The sequence below is a fragment of the Prosopis cineraria genome, unplaced genomic scaffold, assembly GCF_029017545.1.
Source record: "Prosopis cineraria cultivar Desert tree isolate PC_DT_omini unplaced genomic scaffold, ASM2901754v1 PC13, whole genome shotgun sequence".
Taxonomy (NCBI): Eukaryota; Viridiplantae; Streptophyta; class Magnoliopsida; order Fabales; family Fabaceae; genus Prosopis; species Prosopis cineraria.
The window spans coordinates 33,789,406-33,808,273 of NW_026555344.1; the positions used below are offsets into that span (position 1 = coordinate 33,789,406).

An 18,868-nucleotide genomic window follows, 5' to 3' on the forward strand; every position below is an offset into this window, starting at 1 on the left:
CTATCCCCTAAATTAAAGACTATTTTTGCTTCTAAATTTTTTCAAGAGCAAAATCAGCTTTCTGCCAGAAGCCCGTCATCTTTTCTGTTATCTACTGGCGTAAAATAATTACGAGGTATTAGATAGGGAATGGCTACATCAGTGGAAAGAAATTCTTTTGTTGGTCCATGTAATTTGGGATTGTATTAACAGATTGAAATTTCAGAATGACAATATCAATCCATAGATGTACATGAGAAGGTTAAATGGTGCTTATCAAGTATTAACTTTCCCTCATCTGACTCAAACAATTCACAGCTTCGTGTAGTAAAGAGGCAAGTGGGGCAGGTTCTAAGTGGATTGATGGATAATTGTTTTTTAAAAGATGCAAGACCTCAAGAAGGTTATTTTTAAAGACTTTTGTTTCTTAAACTAAAGAATTGGAAAGGCTAGTGTGGAAGAAGATCAGCTTCTTTTTTCCCTAAAGGAGTTGTGCTCTGTTTTAAAATGGATAATTGATCTTGGTGATTTTGGTCCACTTAGTTTCTTTGTTGTTACTATTGTTTTCATCAATGATGATGTTTTGAAGAGTACTCTTAACCTGGCTGAAGGATACCCTGCCATTGCCATGATTTGAAGAGGTGTTGACAAGCTGCTTCATCTCTTTAGATTCTCCTAGTTGTAATTATTGCCGAATCATTGGAAAAATTGGTGGATTCAAAATAGTAGTTTACCTGTTTGTATGAATTTTCGTTTTCCTAATTAAATTTTATGTAGTTGTTTGTAATTCCCAAAAAAAAAAAATAATTAGACAGTCAACACATAGAGACAGCTAGGCATTTTGGCCAATGTTGCCACCATTTGCCACTATAATGATGCCAATTCCTGCAATTACCATAGCCATTTTAGCGTCTTTGGCTCATGTTAAATGTTCAAAATAGGTTAGAATGTCATGTTGTCATTGTGCATGATCCCACAACTATATCACATTAGTAGATAATAAAAAGATGATGGATTTATAAGGAAGGATAATCTTGCACTTAAAAAAATTATTTAGAGAGATATTACCTTACCTTTCAATACAAGATACCCTCACTTCTTAAAAAAAATTAGGAAAAAAAATTGTCTTTAAACCAAAAAGAAACCAAGTCAAGAGTAAAAGCTAGTTATACAAGTCTGATAATAGTTTCTACACCCTACGAGAGAGAATTGTTAAAAATTTCCATATAATAACTTTAATGGGCATGCAATCCAATCCGCACGGTTATTAAATTTTCTTAACACCAAAGCCAATATCATGCAAGAGATATGGTTTCTCCCAGCCATGGATATCTATTATAGACATGCTCAATAGCATTATACTCCGGGAGTAAGCAATACATAATAATATCTATATTTATAATATATTTTTTCATTTAAAAATGTAAGGCATTTTTTGAGGAGTTAAATATTTAAAAATGTAAGGCATTTTTAGTTTTTTGAGGTGTAATTATTACCTTTTTTTTAAAGTATTCCTATTGATGAATGACTTTATGTTTATTATAGAGTGTTTAATAGAGGTAAATATAAAAAGATAATGTTAGTTTGAAAATAAATAACTACTTTATTGAAAGTGAGATTTGGTTAAAAATGCTTTACATTTTTGAACCAAAAAAAGTATTAATTATATTAATATAATTTATTATTACATTTATCTATTTAATAACTTTTTGTTTATATCATATTTCTTGCTTTATTTTTGAAAGAATCACTAGCTTAACATATTTTAACTAAAAAAGAAGAACAATGACTTGATGTTATGTTGGGTTTGTCTATTGTCGTTACTCTTATAGCTTAAAAATTACTTATAATTACTATCATAATGTATTATATCTCTTGCATACTTGTAATTGTGATTGATGTAATTAAATAATTGTTGTGATTCGTGTGCTTATGTTATTTTGGTTTTAAACTCAATAAGTTATGTGATTTAAAATTTTGATTAATGAATATTATTATTTAAGTTTTTTTCCCACATTGTCTGCTTTATCAGAATAGGTAAATGTCCTAATCTTGTCCCGATTACATCCTGATTCCTAATTGAACATGATAACTTTTAAGATAAGATGAGACAAGACATGGGATAAACATTCAATCCCAATAATTTTTTAGAATGGAACATGGGATAAGAGTATTTTAATCTTATTTCATCTCATGAACATCCCTTGTAAAGAATTGAAGTGCAGAAATTTTTGGGCAAGGTGTCACTATCACCCAGCTCTTAATCAACGAAACAAACTATAATGAAGAATAATGATAATAATACAACTAGAAAACAATAACAACTTGGGTTCTTAGAGTAGCTTATATGCATCGCAGGCAACTATCATCTACATTCATCATGAAATAATTCATCAATTTATGGTTAGATTTCACATATATATATATATATATATATAACTTGGGGAAAATGCCCTACTTCAAGTGTCAAAATTTATATTTAGAATTAACATGACAGAAAAAATTTTAAAACATAAATCTATAGTACCATTATATTATATTATATTGATATATTAATTACCCACAATTTAAAACAATGCATATGATGACCAAGCAGTCCGAGTCTGACAACAAACCACAATCAAATAAATTGGCATTCTTTTTTTTTTTAATCAAAAATTGACACTCTTTTTAATTGTTATACGCAACACACGCGGAAAAGATGATTCTTTATTTTTATATTAACAAAGTTAGACGACAACTTTCCATTCCAATAAGTAACTCAACGACAAGAGACAGGACATGCAGCATACATAATATTGTTAGTCTTCTATATGCATACGTTTCTGAATACCCTTTTTCCCCTTTACTGTCTGTGTCTTTGAATGATAACTCTGAAGCATTAGTTGCTTATACCCGCAATTTTAAATCATATTTAAATAAAATTGTCTTTTAACATTTCTCAAAGACCTCCATTTTAACGCTTTACCAAGCTGTCTCATTCATAACATTTTTTCAGGTACCACAAAAAGAAAGGCTTCTCTTCATTATTCTCTATTGATTAAAATATTGAACATGGTTATTTTACAAGTCAGCTTAAATTTTGCTTTATATACCTCAACCTCAAGAACATCAGAGATCATCACGGCTTCTTTACCACACTTGACTGACCCATCATCTGAATCATCAGTTATTTCCATTATCACAGTAACATGGCTTTCAAAATTCAATCTCAGCATCTCCTTTCATTGGTTCTTCTTTTTCTGGGATTGTTGGCATTTCAAGCTTCATCTCGCACTCTTCAAGAAGCTTCAATGAAGGAGAGGCATGAGCAATGGATGGTTCAATATGGCAGAGTGTATAAGGACCCCCAGGAGAAGGAGAAGCGTTTCAATATATTCAAGCAAAATGTGGAATACATTGAAGGCTTTAACATTGCTGGAGCCAAGCCTTATAAGCTAGGCATAAATCAATTTGCAGATCTCAGCAATGAAGAATTCACAGCTTCTAGAAATAGATTCAAGGGTCACATGTGCTCCTCAATCTCAAGGACACCCTCTTTCAAATATGCAAATGTGACTGATGTGCCTTCCTCTGTAGACTGGAGAAAGCAAGGTGCTGTGACACCTGTCAAGAACCAAGGCCAATGTGGTTTGTATTGTATTCCTTTCAGTCCTAATTATATGACAAAGTTTTGAAGTCCTACTTGATTTTAAATAGAGGGTAAAGATGTGGTAGTTAAAATCCCCCTTAATTACGACAAATTGTTCGCAAGTTTAAATTTTTGTACAACACTTTATTATAGTCATTAATTCCAATAAAGTGCAAAATTGGAAAGTCAAATCTTTTTCTATAAGTTTAAGGCATCAAATACGACTCCTTAAAAACTGCAAAATTAGACAACTTTTGTTATAAATATAATTAGAACCAGAGGGAGTACAACACTTATTCCTGGTAATTAGCAAATTTAGATTGAATTGTTTTGTATGGCTTTGTTTAACTTTCATGCATATTGCAGGATGTTGCTGGGCATTTTCTGCTATAGCAGCAACAGAAGGAATCATTAAGCTGAGTACAGGCAAATTGATCTCTTTGTCGGAGCAAGAGCTGGTTGATTGTGACACAGGTGTGGACCAAGGCTGTGAAGGAGGTTTAATGGATGATGCCTTCAAATTCATCATAAAAAACAAAGGCATAACATCTGAAGCCAACTATCCTTACAAGGGTGTTGATGGAACTTGCAATGCCAATGAAGAAGCCAACCATGTAGCCACCATTAATGGGTATGAGGATGTCCCTGCCAATAGTGAGCAGGCACTGCAAAAAGCTGTGGCTAACCAGCCAGTTTCAGTGGCCATAGATGCAAGTGGATCTGATTTTCAGTTCTACTCAAGTGGCATTTTCACAGGTTCTTGTGGCACCGAGTTGGATCATGGTGTTACAGCCATTGGTTATGGTGTCAGCGATGATACTGAATATTGGTTGGTGAAAAATTCATGGGGAACAGAGTGGGGTGAAGAAGGATACATTAGGATGCAAAGAAATGTGAATACTCAAGAAGGTCTTTGTGGCATAGCAATGCAAGCTTCTTATCCCACTGCATAATTGTTAAACTAAACACCCTTGTTTCTTTCAATTCTCAATATTCACTCCCAATGATTGGTGTTGATGTATAGTATACCTTTGCACCATTTAATTAGTACCTGTGAACTACATTACTTTAAAAACATAGCAATGACAATGAGACACATGCATATATTTTCAAGTTCTGTAAGTCATGATTGTGAAAGTTGTCAAATGTTTTTTTTTTTTGGCCAGAAAAGTTGTCAAATTTATGCCACTTTATTTTGAGTTTCAGTACATGTAATGAGTGATGTTGTATATCTGTTGTGTATTTGTATATTTAATGCAATGAAATGGATCATTATATGACTTATGACTTGCATCGACTATTAAACAATTGTTTACATCTTCAGTTTATCTTTGTGCAATGTGAAGCTATTAATATCAAAACTCAGTTTGGCTTAAATTTCTGAGAGCTTCCCTATTTCTCGATCCCCACAAGAGCATGTCATCACTATAATTTGCAAATAAGCTTGTTATTTCTCGATTCAGCCATTGGCATTGGAGCTCCGGCGGCCGGTGGCTAAGGAGCTTTTTTAAAAAAATAATTGAGGGATAGTTTTGTCTTTTCACATTAAAAATTAATTACTTTTTGATCCCTTGATATTGCAATGTAATTTCATAATCATTTGGTACTTGCTGGTAAATAAATTCCTCTACCAGTCCTTGACTGTAATTTTCCCTTTTTTGTAACTCTTTTTAGTAGAGTATGTAAGTTAATAATTACTTACAATGGGAAAATGAATATTTCATACAAGAAATGACTAAAATTGAATATCAAATAATAACTAACTTTTTTCTATTATTTTTCAGAAAGTTAAATGTAATTTTATAAATATATATATATATATATATATATATATGAGATAAGTTCCTAAAGACTTCAAAATAATTATTCTCACACTCACAAGTCATATGTGAGAATATAAATGAAACTTTTGATCCTTTAAATTTTTCTTCATCATTTATATTTTTTTAAATTTAATTTTTATTAATCAAGTCCTTAAAATTTTATAATCATACACAATTTTTTATCTGACATAAGCTTATATTTTCTCTGATCCTATTTATTGGGTAGAAATTTTTTTTTTTGATCCTATTTATAAATCACGTCATTAAATTTTTATAAAAAATGTTCTCTTTTACTCTACATTGAATGTTGGAGAGAAAATATGTAATTAAAAATATATATATATATATATTTAATAGAGTCAAAGTTGAGAACTTATTAAATTTTAATACAGAATTAATGAGTTTTAAATTTTTTTAATATTAATAAATATATTGAAAGTGACTTATAAATAAAACTTAAGGTGTAATTAGCTTTTATGATCTGTGAAGAAAATAACGTTGTGAGGGGTAAATGTCTATGGTTATGAAATTTTAAGCAATTGAGTTATGGGACTAAATTTCTTCTTCTGCTCGTCATTATGTGGGGAAAATCGCAGCTAGACTCTCTAAAATATAAAAAATTACATTTAAGGTTCAATGCATTTTAAAATTATTCTAATGACTTTTTTTACAAATATGTTTTAAAAAGAAAAGACACAATTGCCTTTAATGAGAAAAAAAACACTTTAAGTTCACAACCTGTGGATAATTACTTATTAAAATGTAAATATAAAATTGTGAATTTATGAACATGTGTTGTAGAATTTTGCACTTATTATCATAATGAACCTTAATTTTAAATATATAAAGTCATAAATTCTAGACTTTAACTTGTGCAAAAATGAATCTATACTTATAAATATTCAAACTTTAGGATGTAAATTTATAAAGTTAGTCAAGACAAACTTGTCAACTTTAAACAAAAATTTTACTGTCATGGACAATTACTTATTTATATATGAACTAAAAATTATGAATTTGTGAATATATAATTATTAAAAATGTGAACTTGTCATGACGAACATTAGTTTTCAATATATAAAGTCATAAATTATGATTTTAATTTGCAAATAAATGAACATATATTTATAAATATTCAAACTATAAGTTATAAATTTACAAACTTAAACAACATGAATTTGTTAACTCTAAACAAAAATTTTACAATTAATACATAATTACTTATTAATATCTGATTATAAAGCTGTGGATATATAAATATCTTGTAAAGATTTAAATTCTTAATTGCTATCTTTTTTTTTATTAAGGGTAATTGTGCCCTACCACCCTAAAATATATTTAAGAAAAAGAAGAAGAAGAACAATTTCATAACATTAGGCCCTGAGTGTAATTTTTTCACCAATAGCCCCCGGTAGGATTTTCCCTTGTGTGTCCCGCATGTTTGTACTCTACTATTCTTCCCAATCCCCACATGCGCGCGACATTCTTTTGTAATTTGGGAGAGTTTTCTTCTGCATAAGATTAATATAGCTGAATTCAAAATTTTGGAGCGACGAAGTCCTGTATTGTAACTCCACAGCCCACAGACTACACTCTTCCTCTCAGTTCTGTTCTTCCCCTTCCCCATTTTCGCTGGTAACCTCTCTTTTCTGTCTTCGTTCTTCAGAGTTGGTATGGCTGATTGTGGGGTCCTCTTTTCTCTTTTTCAACAAACTCATAATTTTTTTTTTCTGCTGCAGCCATATTTCTTTTCCGATCTGCTCTGGGCTGAGATTTGGAGGTTGGGTTCTGTTCGATATGAACCTAAGCAGTAGTGGGTTTGAAAATCCTATTGGCTGTTACGATGCTGCGGTTCAAGTACTTCTCTCTTCCTTTTGATTTGTTTCTTGCCTTTGTTCATTTTAATTTAATTCATTTGAAATGTTTGGTGAGGGGGGGGGGGAGTGGGAATTCCTGGCACAAGGTACCTTATTTCAATTTTTAGCATAGGGGGATATGTCTCCAGGGACTTGTTTTCTGCTTTGTTGGGTGTTTGTTTTAATGGGTAGGATTGTTTGTTTTTAATATGCGTATAAAATTCTATTTAAACATCATTTTTAATGACTCCAGTGATTGCATTTTTTACTTAAAAACGCTCCTTATTTGTTGAGGCAAATACCGAGAAATAGAATTTCTTCAATTTTATTGTAATTCTTGGGGCATTAGCGACAGCTAAAGAAATTTTAAAGGAAATTAAAATGAATTTTCAGATATACTACATTCAGCAAATTTCAGATGTGTGGTGTGGATTCTTTATTACTCCTTAGTCAGGACAGCTTCATATTGCCAGTTTATTCATTTTTAACCTGGCGGAGTTACATAAAAGTTGAAGTAATATGACTTGCAACCGTGTAAAGCTGCAAAAGTGGTTTCATGTAAGTTAAACAGCATAAATTTTAAGCGGGACCACAAACTGCTTGATGGGCGAACTGCTGCAGTTGTGACTTCAATAGCTGTGTGGATAGCTTACTCTTAAATTTGGGTTGAATTCTACATGCTTCCTGTTACTTATGTACCCTTGTGTTCAAGTGTGTATGATTTTTAGTTTATAAGAGTTTTTGTTTGGAAGTTCAGTTAATCTTTACAAGATGATCTAGGATTATTGTCCTTTCAAGCTTAAAAAAATTATTTATTATTTTGTTCTCTTGACATATAGGAGCTCATTGTTATTGATGATATCCTGTCAGCCATGGTTGGGATTGAAGGACGTTACATCTTGATTAAAACGGTTCACGGAAAGCAGCAGGATGATGATAATGTCACGTTCCAGGTTGATCCATCTATGGATTTGGCACTTCAGGTAAGAAATAGCGTAACATGCATGTATTCTGTTGAAATTGACCTCTAACATGAGAGTCGCCAAACCTTTACATATTACTTCATATGGAAAATTATGCTGTGTGATATTTAGGTAACAAACAAGCTAGCCTAGAAATAGGATTTTTTTTCTTTGAAACGTTTAATATTGTCTGAATTTACATGCTAATTAACCAATCCAAAATCAAATTTCATTCTACGTCTAGATCTTTGGATGTTTGTTGACACTCATTACAACTGTGTAAACTATTCTAGTGAACGGTCATGCATCTTGCTTAAACTTATATAATGACAGAATTTTACTTTTTCCATGCTCCTGATTTAAGTCCAGAAAAGGAAATTTCTTTTCCCACACAAAATTGAACCTGATAGCTTATGCAATCTTGACCTTAGCTATGTCTCTAAATGATGGACAATATAATAGATCACAATGATGAAATCACAGCATACTTTCGGGACTGCATGCAACAGTAAATTATTTTAATAGTTGATCTGAATCAATTTTTGCAGGAATTGGCAAAACGGATATTCCCTCTATGTAGGAGCTTTATCTTGATCAATCAGTTTGTGGAATCGAGGTCTCAATTCAAGAATGGCCTAGTAAATCATGCCTTTTCTGCTGCACTCAGGGCACTCCTTCTTGTAGGTTTTTCTACATTGTTTATCATTTGGTCAATTTTCATACCATGACATTTGTACTTGCTTCTTTGATCTAATTCGTTATTGGAATCTCTACATTCTATTTTATACATGTTCTCTGTTTGATGTGTGGGCATATTTATTTCTGAAAACAGCCAACTTTGGCCTATGTTTAGGAATGCTGCTAATGTCTTTAGTCTAGCTATCAGAAACTAGGCTTATGTTAGGACAGTTGTTGAGGTGATGTTAAGTTGTAATATCAATCAGGAGGTCTGTCATCGTCCAACTAGAAACTGGAAATCAATATAACAAGCGTCCTAAAATTGAATTTATTAGAAATTAAATAGTACTACAGAGCGGCCTACAGCTTTATGCATGTTGACTTCCTCTGGAACATTATATAAATGTTATCTAATTTTAATAGAAGATTCAAATTCAAATAATCCCCAGCTAATGCTACATTTGATCAATCTTTTCCAGGATTATCAGGCCATGGTAGCACAGCTCGAGCACCAGTTTCATCTTGGGAGACTTTCCCTTCAAGGATTGTGGTTCTACTGCCAGGTTTGTGTTTGAGATAAGTGAAAGCAAATATTTGTCAAATCTCGGCTAATGTTATTCTTAATTGTTGCAGCCCATGATGGGGTCTATGCATGCACTATCCATTGTAATACAGAAGGCCTCACTTAACAACTTTTCAGGTTCTGCGGTTCTTAATTTATTGCAGAGCCAGGTAATATTTCTCTGTAGGTTTGTGTACTTTCTCATGGAGTCATACAGAAGTTCCTTATAATGGTCATCCTTTTCTGTATATGTTCAAGAAATCTTTGCTTAGTTTTATTGGTACGTTAATTTAGTAATACTACCATGACTTTTATTATATTTAGGCAAAGGCTATGGCTGGAGACAATGCAGTTAGGTTGTTGCTGGAAAAAATGGCACAATGCGCCAGTAATGCTTACCTGAGCATATTAGAAAGGTAGCCCTTACTATGCCTTCCTGCCTATATGAGATTCCTTGACCAGAAATGTTGAATTACGTCCCCTCTATGTCACTTACTAATTCTGATTATGTATTACTATTCCGCTTAAATCAATATTGTTAGACGCTTTTCTTTACCACTATTATGGATCAAATAGTCATGTACCTTGATCTGTTTGTCAACCTATAGGATAATTTTACAGTGAATGAAATTAATATTAGCTTATGAAACCATGGATGTTTTCTTTTTCTGCATCTCAGTTTAACTGCCTTCTTACCTATCTGGGCATCCTTGTTGAGGGTAACCTTATGTCTTCTTTCTTGGTGCCATTTTTTTATAAAGTGTCTAAACATATTGACAAGGGTTCTGTCTTTCCATCGTGGCTGCTTTACTCATAATCCTTATTGTGGCTGCTTTAGAGATAAAGGTTCTTTTCTGTCAAACTTTTCTGAATCTGTCTTCTGGTAGGGTCAAGTGTAAACAAGGTAAATAATCTGCTAACTCTCTCTAAGCAAGTAAAAACAGTAGCCGAGTCAAGGAGAATCTCTAGAGACTGAAAAGAGACTTTGATTAATTCCAAATATGAATTCTACAAATGAGCAGACCAATTAAATAGACTGAACAATAACTGAAAGACTCAAAAAACTACTTACTTCCTTAAACTTAGGACTTGGTGGGCAACTGACTCATAACTGATTGCGAATGCTTATTCAAATTAATAATCCCCCCTAAAAACTAGGAAGGAAGTTCCACTAACTCCTAAACTTGGGGAATAATAAACTGAATTAATAAAATAAAACAACAGACTCAAAGAAATCAGGAAAAATATGAAATTGATCACATATCTTCCTCTTTTTTTTTGCTGTACGTGTTTAGTGGCTTATCATCTCTTTCTGTGTTCAATAATTCTCCAATTCAAGGAATAGGCCCTTGGAGATGGTTTTATGTATTAGAAAAAGTGGTATTAGTATAGCCTCTATATTCTCAGTGTTGAACAAGGGTGATGAAAAGAGGGGTTAGTATATACCTGTATTCTCATTGTTGGACGAGGCTGAGGATTCAGATTTGACAAATAGAGATCTGGATTCTCTAGTTGAAGTTGCTAATGTAGATTTCTCTCCCATGGGATGCAAACGTGAATCCATTGCAGTTGTATAACTACAGCTATATTTTCAACCATTATCTTCAAGAATAAGTCTAATCTTCAGTGGCAAGTGGAAGCAATCCAACAAATAAAGATTAATCGAACTAGGGCATCTATGCAATTTTAAATGTGCACTGAGGCACCTTGCTTGGAAGTATTATGAATCCCCAACAATTTACAAGGAAGATAAAAGAAAGAAAAACACATTCAAGATTTGACTAGAAAATAAATAACAGCAGCACTAATTATTTTCCAGGATGTCTGGCAGTGTCAGAGCAATATTTATCAATTCTAGTTTGCTTGCATCAAATATCCAAGTTTTCAAGCAATGGTTACATTATCAAAAGTTGGCATGTTTTTAAAAGGAAGATAAGAGTAACATTGTTGAGTGAAAGTGCAAAGAAATTTCCCCTTCTTTTCTTTTCTTTTTTTTTTTTTTTTTGAGAAAGGAAGGTGAAAGGGATGGGTGTATGGAGATGAAACAAGCATAACCTTGGAAACTGGCCAAGAATTGTATGGGTTGATTCCCTGTTTATCCCTGGAGTGCCGATTTGGAGGCCATAGGAATATTTTACATGGAGGATTAATGGATATGCAGTGATAGCAGTGGTTTGGCATGAAGATTTGTCAGCAATTTCCATTAATGAAGTAAGGGTTGAGGAAATTTTTGACTGATTTTTATTGATAAGAGACTAAAGTACAATGGAAGTTAAGAGACGAAACTGAAATCAAAGTAAAATTTAGAGGCCAGAACTGCATTATTGCTGTCATGGTTTTGTTGGAGAACTTGATAGCAACACTTAAAAAGGATCTTTATCCCAGTGTGGTCCTTAAAAATATACCACCATTGTCTCCCCAAAAAATTATACCGTCATCCAGTGCTTGTAAGTTATGCATAACAGATTCATCAATTAAGATGTTTGCTCAAAAGCCGAAAGTCCATGGTCAAATGCCCTAATACTTAGTGACTGACAGTATTTGAAACTCTAGTAAACTGTTTAAAAATCTAGAAATTGAGCTGATCAACTCCCAACCTCTGCCAATGGACATTAATATTGTTTGAAGTTATTATATAAATAATTGTAAGGGTATTTCAGGCATTTTATCAGACGATCTAGCTCTTGACTGGCCTCTAATGTGGTTTTGTTAAGCATTACTTTAGCAAATGGACTAAACGATGCTGTATGTTTAAAAAGTATAATCAGGTCAGTCTATATTTTTAAACTAGGCAGGAGGATTAGGTATTTTAACTCAAAATTTAGTTGATTCTGATTTTTTGTTCGCTTTCTTGTGCATATTGGCTTGAACAACATGAAAGATGGGTCTATGAAGGAGTGATAGATGACCCTTATGGTGAATTTTTCATTGCAGAGAACAAATCACTCCAAAAGGTAGTTTAATATGTTTCCGTCATTCACAGCAGCCCTATATTGTTATTTCAATCTCTTGCTCTAGACAGTCACAATTTTAAATTCTCTCCAGGAGAGTCTCACTCAAGATAATGATGCTAAATATTGGCGGCACCGTTACAGCCTCAAAGATGGAATTCCTAGTTTTCTATCAAATATGGCAGGAACAATCTTAACCACTGGAAAATATCTTAATGTCATGAGAGAATGTGGGCACAATGTACAGGTTTTTCTACTCTAACCGTTATGCCTTGTATGCAGAATGGATTCTTCTTCTCAATCTTCTTCACCGGAGGTTGATTACCAAAGAAGATTTCCTTGTTTTATATCTGTTTGCACCTCTAAGTGTAGTTAACTGCCTTCACATTAGGTCCCTGCATCAGAAAATTCAAAACTAACAAGCTTTGGTTCAAATCATCATTATCTTGAATGTATTAAGGCTGCTTATAACTTTGCAAGTGGTGAGCTCCTGAATCTCATCAAAGATAAGGTGAGGTAGACTTCAAATCTGGTGATAAAATTCCCAACTTGCTTTCTTAGGCTTTTGCAATGGTCATTTCTGATGGTAAGTTATGTTTGTATGTTTAGTTTGATCTGCTGGGAAAGCTGCGATCAATAAAGCACTATCTTCTTCTTGATCAGGTATGTAAAACTTAGAAGAATTTAATTTTGAAGATAGGAAGTAGCTATGCTGGCAAAGCTAATACAGTATAGAGGACAGTATTTCATGGTGATTGGAATATTCCCTTCTTTTTCCTAATTGTCTTAATCCCATATTCCATCACAGTTATTCAGACATGTTGACTTTTGGTTTGAGTTTGCAAGTAGAGAAAGGTATGGGAACAAAATGTGCTGTGAGAATCAGGGATGCTGTGAATATCAGTGAACTTTTTTTTTTTTTTTGGGAATATATGAAAATTGGTTTGGACATACAAAGAAGGCCATGGGAGGTGCCGGTGAGGAGAGTGGAGCAGATAGTCTTGAGTCCTATAAAGAAAGGTAGAGAACATCAAAGAGAACGCTCATAGAAGTTGTTAGACGAGACTTCTTGGTTAACAATATTTCCAAAGGCTTAGTTGCTAATAAAACACAATAGCGTCGTGCAATTTACGTAGCCTACCTCATCTAGTGGGATAAGGCTTGTTGTTGTTGTATGAAAATTAGTTCTGAATAATCAATATAGCATCATCATATTAGGTTTGTATGACTTTGATTGAAATGGAGGGAAAGCTTGTTGGCGTGGGAGAAGCATTCTACTTTTTATTTTACTTAGTCTGACCGTAGTCAAAGTAAACTAGTAACAAGCTTCACTGATCATATTGAATCTGTGAAGTTTTGTTGATGTAAATTAAGCTTGGGCATGATTGGCTACATAGTATGGTGATGTGCTTGTGAAATGAGTTAGGCAGACATGGATGTTACCACTATCAAAATTGACCTTATCAATGAAAAGATTCTTATTTTAGTTTAATTATTGATTATATGTGAGTCCCTAACTTAGGAATTAGGAGTAGGAAAAAGGCAAAGAGTTTGGAATCCTAACGCCAGACTCAGACAGATTGGTGTCATGTGAATTATTAGTTTGTTGGAAAAGACACTTCAGGGCAAAAATCTTCCTTCCTAAACTTTCTTTGATTTTATGTTTGATGATTGGAAGATTTATGGGTGTCAATATTCGGAAAAGTTGTGCATTTAAAGGCACTGTCCTTTTCATAACTAATTTTAGCATGATTAAGATGACTGTGTATGATCACACAGGGTGATTTCTTGGTACATTTTATGGATATTGCTCGAGATGAGCTGGCAAAAAAGCCTGATGAAGTCTCTGTTGAGAAGCTGCAGGTATACAATAAGCACTATGCTGTTTTTTTTTTTTAATTATTTTTGGTTTTGAAAAAAGAAGACTTGTTTGATAATTCAATAGAAGACAGATTTTAACTGTGGGCTTTCATCTTAATTTTTTTTCTCTTCTTTCTTCCCCTTTCATATGACTTAGTCACTTCTGGATCTTGCTTTACGTACTACAGCAGCTGCAGCAGATCCTTTGCATGAAGACTTGACCTGTGTTGTGGCAAGTAACTCAGTTTGTGAGAAAATGTGTCGTGATCTTTATCTTAAAGGTGACTTATAGGCACATTTATGCATTTGTCTTTTCAGGAAAGATCTTCTTTGCTTAAAAGGTTGGGTTCAGTCAAGGGTCCTGACTTTAGCCATAGTTCTTCTGTTAGCAACAATCTGGAGGAACCAGTTAGCATTACGGGTCTTGAAACATTTTCTCTAAGTTATAAGGTGGTTGTATTTCCCTTAAAGTTTCTGAACAGATTCCCTTTTTCTGCTTGCTCATGATAATTTTTTGGTTTTGGTTCTCAGGTCCGATGGCCATTGTCTATAGTTTTATCTCGCAAAGCTCTTACAAAGTATCAGTTAATTTTTCGATTTCTTTTTCATTGTAAACATGTTGACCGTCAACTTTGTGGAGCATGGCAAGTGCACCAAGTATGACTTCAAGTGCCATTCACCTTACCTGATTTGGTTGCTACCCAACACTCTTCATTCCCATTTTTTGTTTCACTTTACAGGGGGTTCGTGCACTCAACACTCGAGGAACTGCTATCTCCAGATCATCTCTTCTTTGCCGTAGTATGCTTAAATTTATCAACAGCCTTCTACACTATCTGACATTTGAGGTAAGTTTTACTTTTCCTAAACTTTTATGCACTTTTTGGGTACTTTCTGTTCCACAAGAAGTGGCCCTTTTCTACTGTACTTTAGTTTGTCTGTTGATTTTTATGATGATGGATTTTGCTTTCAATCTCTGTTTTATTTTTTCTGTTAAATAATTGAATCCAGGCTTCTTACATTATCTCAAATACGCATGTATATATATATTGTGATAATTTCAAATATGCATGCTCAAATTCTCTATGAATTGAAAATGGCACTCAGTTCTTTTGTTTCTACTTTTGCTTTTCTTTTATTCAGAGGTTTGGGTTATGAGCAGTTAGGTGCATTTCTCAGTATATGATTACAATTCTTATTTTAGGTTATTGAGCCCAACTGGCATGTTATGTATAGCAGACTTCAGTCAGCCAAGAGCATAGATGAGGTAAATTCTATATGTCCTTGAGAACATAATAACCTGTTGACATATAATTGAAACTTACATGTCATGGTATTTGTACACCTTTCTCTGTCTGAAACAGGTTATTCAACATCATGATTTTTTCCTCGATAAATGTTTGAGAGAATGCTTGCTTCTTTTGCCAGAGATGCTGAAGGTTAGTTTCTCTTTATTGTTGAACCTTAAAGGGTTATGCTATTGTGGCTTTGGGCTGCAAAAGTATCACCGTTCTTGTAATGTTTTCGATGAAGAGATCTTAACACAAAGCAAGAAAAGGTGCAGACGTCCAAAATAGGCTTGTTTGAACAGAGAATTGTTTTGTTCCCTTCTCGTGTTTTATTCTCAGGTGCAATTAGTTTCCTTCTCTCCCCAGAGAGGGGAACGAAAACAATTTCTGAAGTTTTTTTTTTTTTTAATTGCTGTGGAGGAAGATTAACGTGAATAGGAATAATTGAATAGTTTATTTGAAAAAAGTCTCCCTTTCCATTCTTGTGTTTAGTCTCAACCACTTTGCTTTGACTTGATTGTTCTGATTCCCCAAGATCATTGTTATCCTGATCCAGTAATGGGTTTTTGGAAGATTAATATTGCTGCGGAGCCATTTTGTCGAACTGGACCGGGCCATGCCTTGACATGGACGAATGAAACATCAATTTTATAAACTTGCAACGAAGCAGAGGATAAATTGAATCCTGCAATTTAACAGTAAAAAGTAAGAATAGATTTAACATTTAGAATTAGGAATAACTGAAAGACTGCTACATGTTTCAGATTTGAGGATTCAACAAGCAGCCATGCAACAAAATATATAAAATTGTGCTGTCAAGGATCTTTTCAACTCAAAAATTTAAGATGTTAAGTAAAAGCTTGTGAATAGGTTTGACATAATCTTTAACACATTGCTTCATATGAAAGTTCTTTGGGCTTGAAGTGTGAAGAAAACCATACGCTTATTAGTTATTATACCTTGTACTGGAACTTCAGAGCATGAGGAGGCCCAAGGATTGAGGTGACTAAAGAGTGTGTGAAAGTCGGAAGATATATAGGATCACAGCATATTATACTTATTATAATGAGAAAACAAGTGTACGACAGATATGTAGACCATGTGGGACTATGCAATATACAGCTTAGCTTTATAGCTAAACTCAACCCTAAGTGGGGAGGTTCTTCGTTTTTGTAATATGTCTTGTCAACAACTTCCTCAATTGCAGAAGGTGGAGCGGCTCAAGTCCATGTGCTTGCAGTATGCAGCTGCAACTCAGTGGCTTTTATCATCTTCTATCAAAATCCATGATCCAGAGGAAGCCGTTGATGGTTCAACTGGCTTGAGCAATGCCAGTCAGTTGAAACCGGGAAAATTATCTCAGGCTCTGAAATCTACAACCAGAACTGCGTCTGTCACCGAATCAGTTCTGTAAGTCAAATGAAATTCTAATACATACATGGAACCGACAAATTATTGCAGGGGAAATTAAATTTTCATTTTCCCATATGTGGTTAACTTGGTTTAGGGCGTCATTCAATTTTCTTTATTCTTTTACTACTAATTTATCTTTTGTTTGTTTCACTTCAATTTTTGTCGTAGCGTTCTGAAAGTTATTGTTGATTGATATATGAAAATAGGATCTATCAACCGTAACAGTAGTACCCGTAGGATTTTATGAAGTTGTTTGAAGAGATACGTGTGTGTGTAAAATAGACTCCGGTTCATCATTCCAACATTTGCTTGAACATTTTTGCTAACATTTGAATAAAAAAGCTTTGAAAAAGTATAATTGTTGGTTCCTATACTTTATACTTTTAATGTGTTTTGATATTAGTTCCAATACTTTTTTCCATTGCTTCAAGTTCCTTAACTTTTATTTGTTTGCAACATTAATCCTTATCGTCATTGATGAGGGTAAATTTGATGATGTTAACATAACTCTGTTAAATTCTGTTGTTGATTTGATAAAATTATGATGAGTTGGATATTGTATAAGCAAAGTGGCCACTAATCTTGCTATTTGCTTTCACTGTCATGTCTTCTTCCTTCTGAAGCTTTGTTCATTGTACGTTTAAGGATTCTAACTTAATATCCTACACTCCTACCTTTTCTTTTTCTTTCTTTTCTTTTTTTTTTTGCCTTCTATTCATTTTTATACAACTCATTATAATTCTAATAGGTCAACACAAAAAGTAATAGAGTTTATGTATGTGTTAACCACTGTTACGTCTCTATGATCATATTTAAAAATATAAGGATTAACATTGCAACCAAATAAAACTCGAGAGACTTGAAGTAATGGAAAAAAAAAAAAAAGTATAAGGACTATTATCAAATCACGCCAAAATTATAGGGATCGGGCTAACAGTTATATGTTCCCAAAAGCGTTTCATGCAATTCTTTCCCCCCCCCCCCCTTCCCTTTTTCCGGTATGACTAATGACATTGGTGGCATGTTGCAGCAAATTTGAAAGGGAATTCAATGCTGAACTTCAAAGCCTCGGATCAGTCTTGAGTGGAAGTTCCCAAGCAGAGCCATATCTGACTCATCTTGCACAGTACATTCTTGGTGTTAGAAACGAATAGAATTACACTGATGTCCTTTCCCTTATTGTTGTAATTTTTCTCAATTTTTTTGGGTGTTGATAATTTGTATTATTCGTAATGCTTATCTCATGCTTTTTGATTGCATCATTGTTCAGGAATGGAAATAGCATTATTTTGTTTTCTTGGCATGTTTGTTTTTAGTCTATCATGTTATTTTGATTCGGCCTTGGACATCAAGATATACTTTAATTGAAATGTTATCATGTTTCTGAAATTTTGAGCTTCTTTCATTGTCCCAGCCTTGACGTTTGGTAAGCTGAGACTAGAGTTGGGAATTTGAGGGTTAACTTGGATAAGTCCAAAGAATTGAGACTGGGTTTAGGAGTTTGGATTTTTCCCCCACTCCAAGCTTATTCAAACGACTTCAATCAATGTTTTTCAGAAGCGAATTGGATAAATTGAAGAGGTTAGCAGTTTTGTATGGTCCAATCAGGTTGAACCAATCAAAGCGATGATGTAATAATTAAATTAAAAAGTTATATATATATATATAGCAATTTAAATATAAAAAATAAATATGAAATTGCTATTTAATTTAAAAATAAAATTAAATATTTTAAATTTTAATTTTAATAAGTCATATGATATAATATAATATCAAACAAATAAAAAAATTGGTCATTTAAAAAAAATGACAAAAAAATAAGGTATAGGCATTTTTTGAACAATTAATTTTTTTAAAATTAAAA

General features: G+C 33.2%; 2 protein-coding genes across 3 annotated transcripts; both read left to right on the plus strand.

The window, feature by feature from the left end:
* Window positions 1-3,170: 3,170 nt before the first annotated feature.
* On the plus strand, window positions 3,171-4,784 carry LOC129291762 (senescence-specific cysteine protease SAG39-like). Its single transcript, XM_054929286.1, has 2 exons — window positions 3,171-3,609; window positions 3,977-4,784. Exons 1-2 carry the CDS (start codon window positions 3,171-3,173, stop codon window positions 4,561-4,563), a joined length of 1,026 nt encoding a protein of 341 aa, XP_054785261.1. The 3' UTR covers window positions 4,564-4,784.
* A 2,042-nt stretch (window positions 4,785-6,826) lies between these two features.
* Window positions 6,827-18,393, plus strand: LOC129291010 (gamma-tubulin complex component 2). Of its 2 annotated transcripts, none has more exons than XM_054928092.1 (20): window positions 6,827-7,068; window positions 7,173-7,290; window positions 8,129-8,272; window positions 8,800-8,931; window positions 9,409-9,492; window positions 9,563-9,661; window positions 9,816-9,907; window positions 12,373-12,445; window positions 12,537-12,689; window positions 12,834-12,953; window positions 13,052-13,105; window positions 14,222-14,305; window positions 14,460-14,534; window positions 14,621-14,752; window positions 14,834-14,959; window positions 15,043-15,150; window positions 15,507-15,569; window positions 15,667-15,741; window positions 16,799-17,001; window positions 18,035-18,393. In XM_054928092.1, exons 2-20 carry the CDS (start codon window positions 7,231-7,233, stop codon window positions 18,156-18,158), a joined length of 2,001 nt encoding a protein of 666 aa, XP_054784067.1. In that variant the 5' UTR covers window positions 6,827-7,068; window positions 7,173-7,230; the 3' UTR covers window positions 18,159-18,393. The 2 variants fall into 2 exon arrangements, with proteins under 2 accessions (XP_054784067.1, XP_054784068.1); XM_054928093.1 differs by having other exon boundaries at window positions 7,173-7,284.
* The last annotated feature ends 475 nt before the right edge of the window (window positions 18,394-18,868 follow it).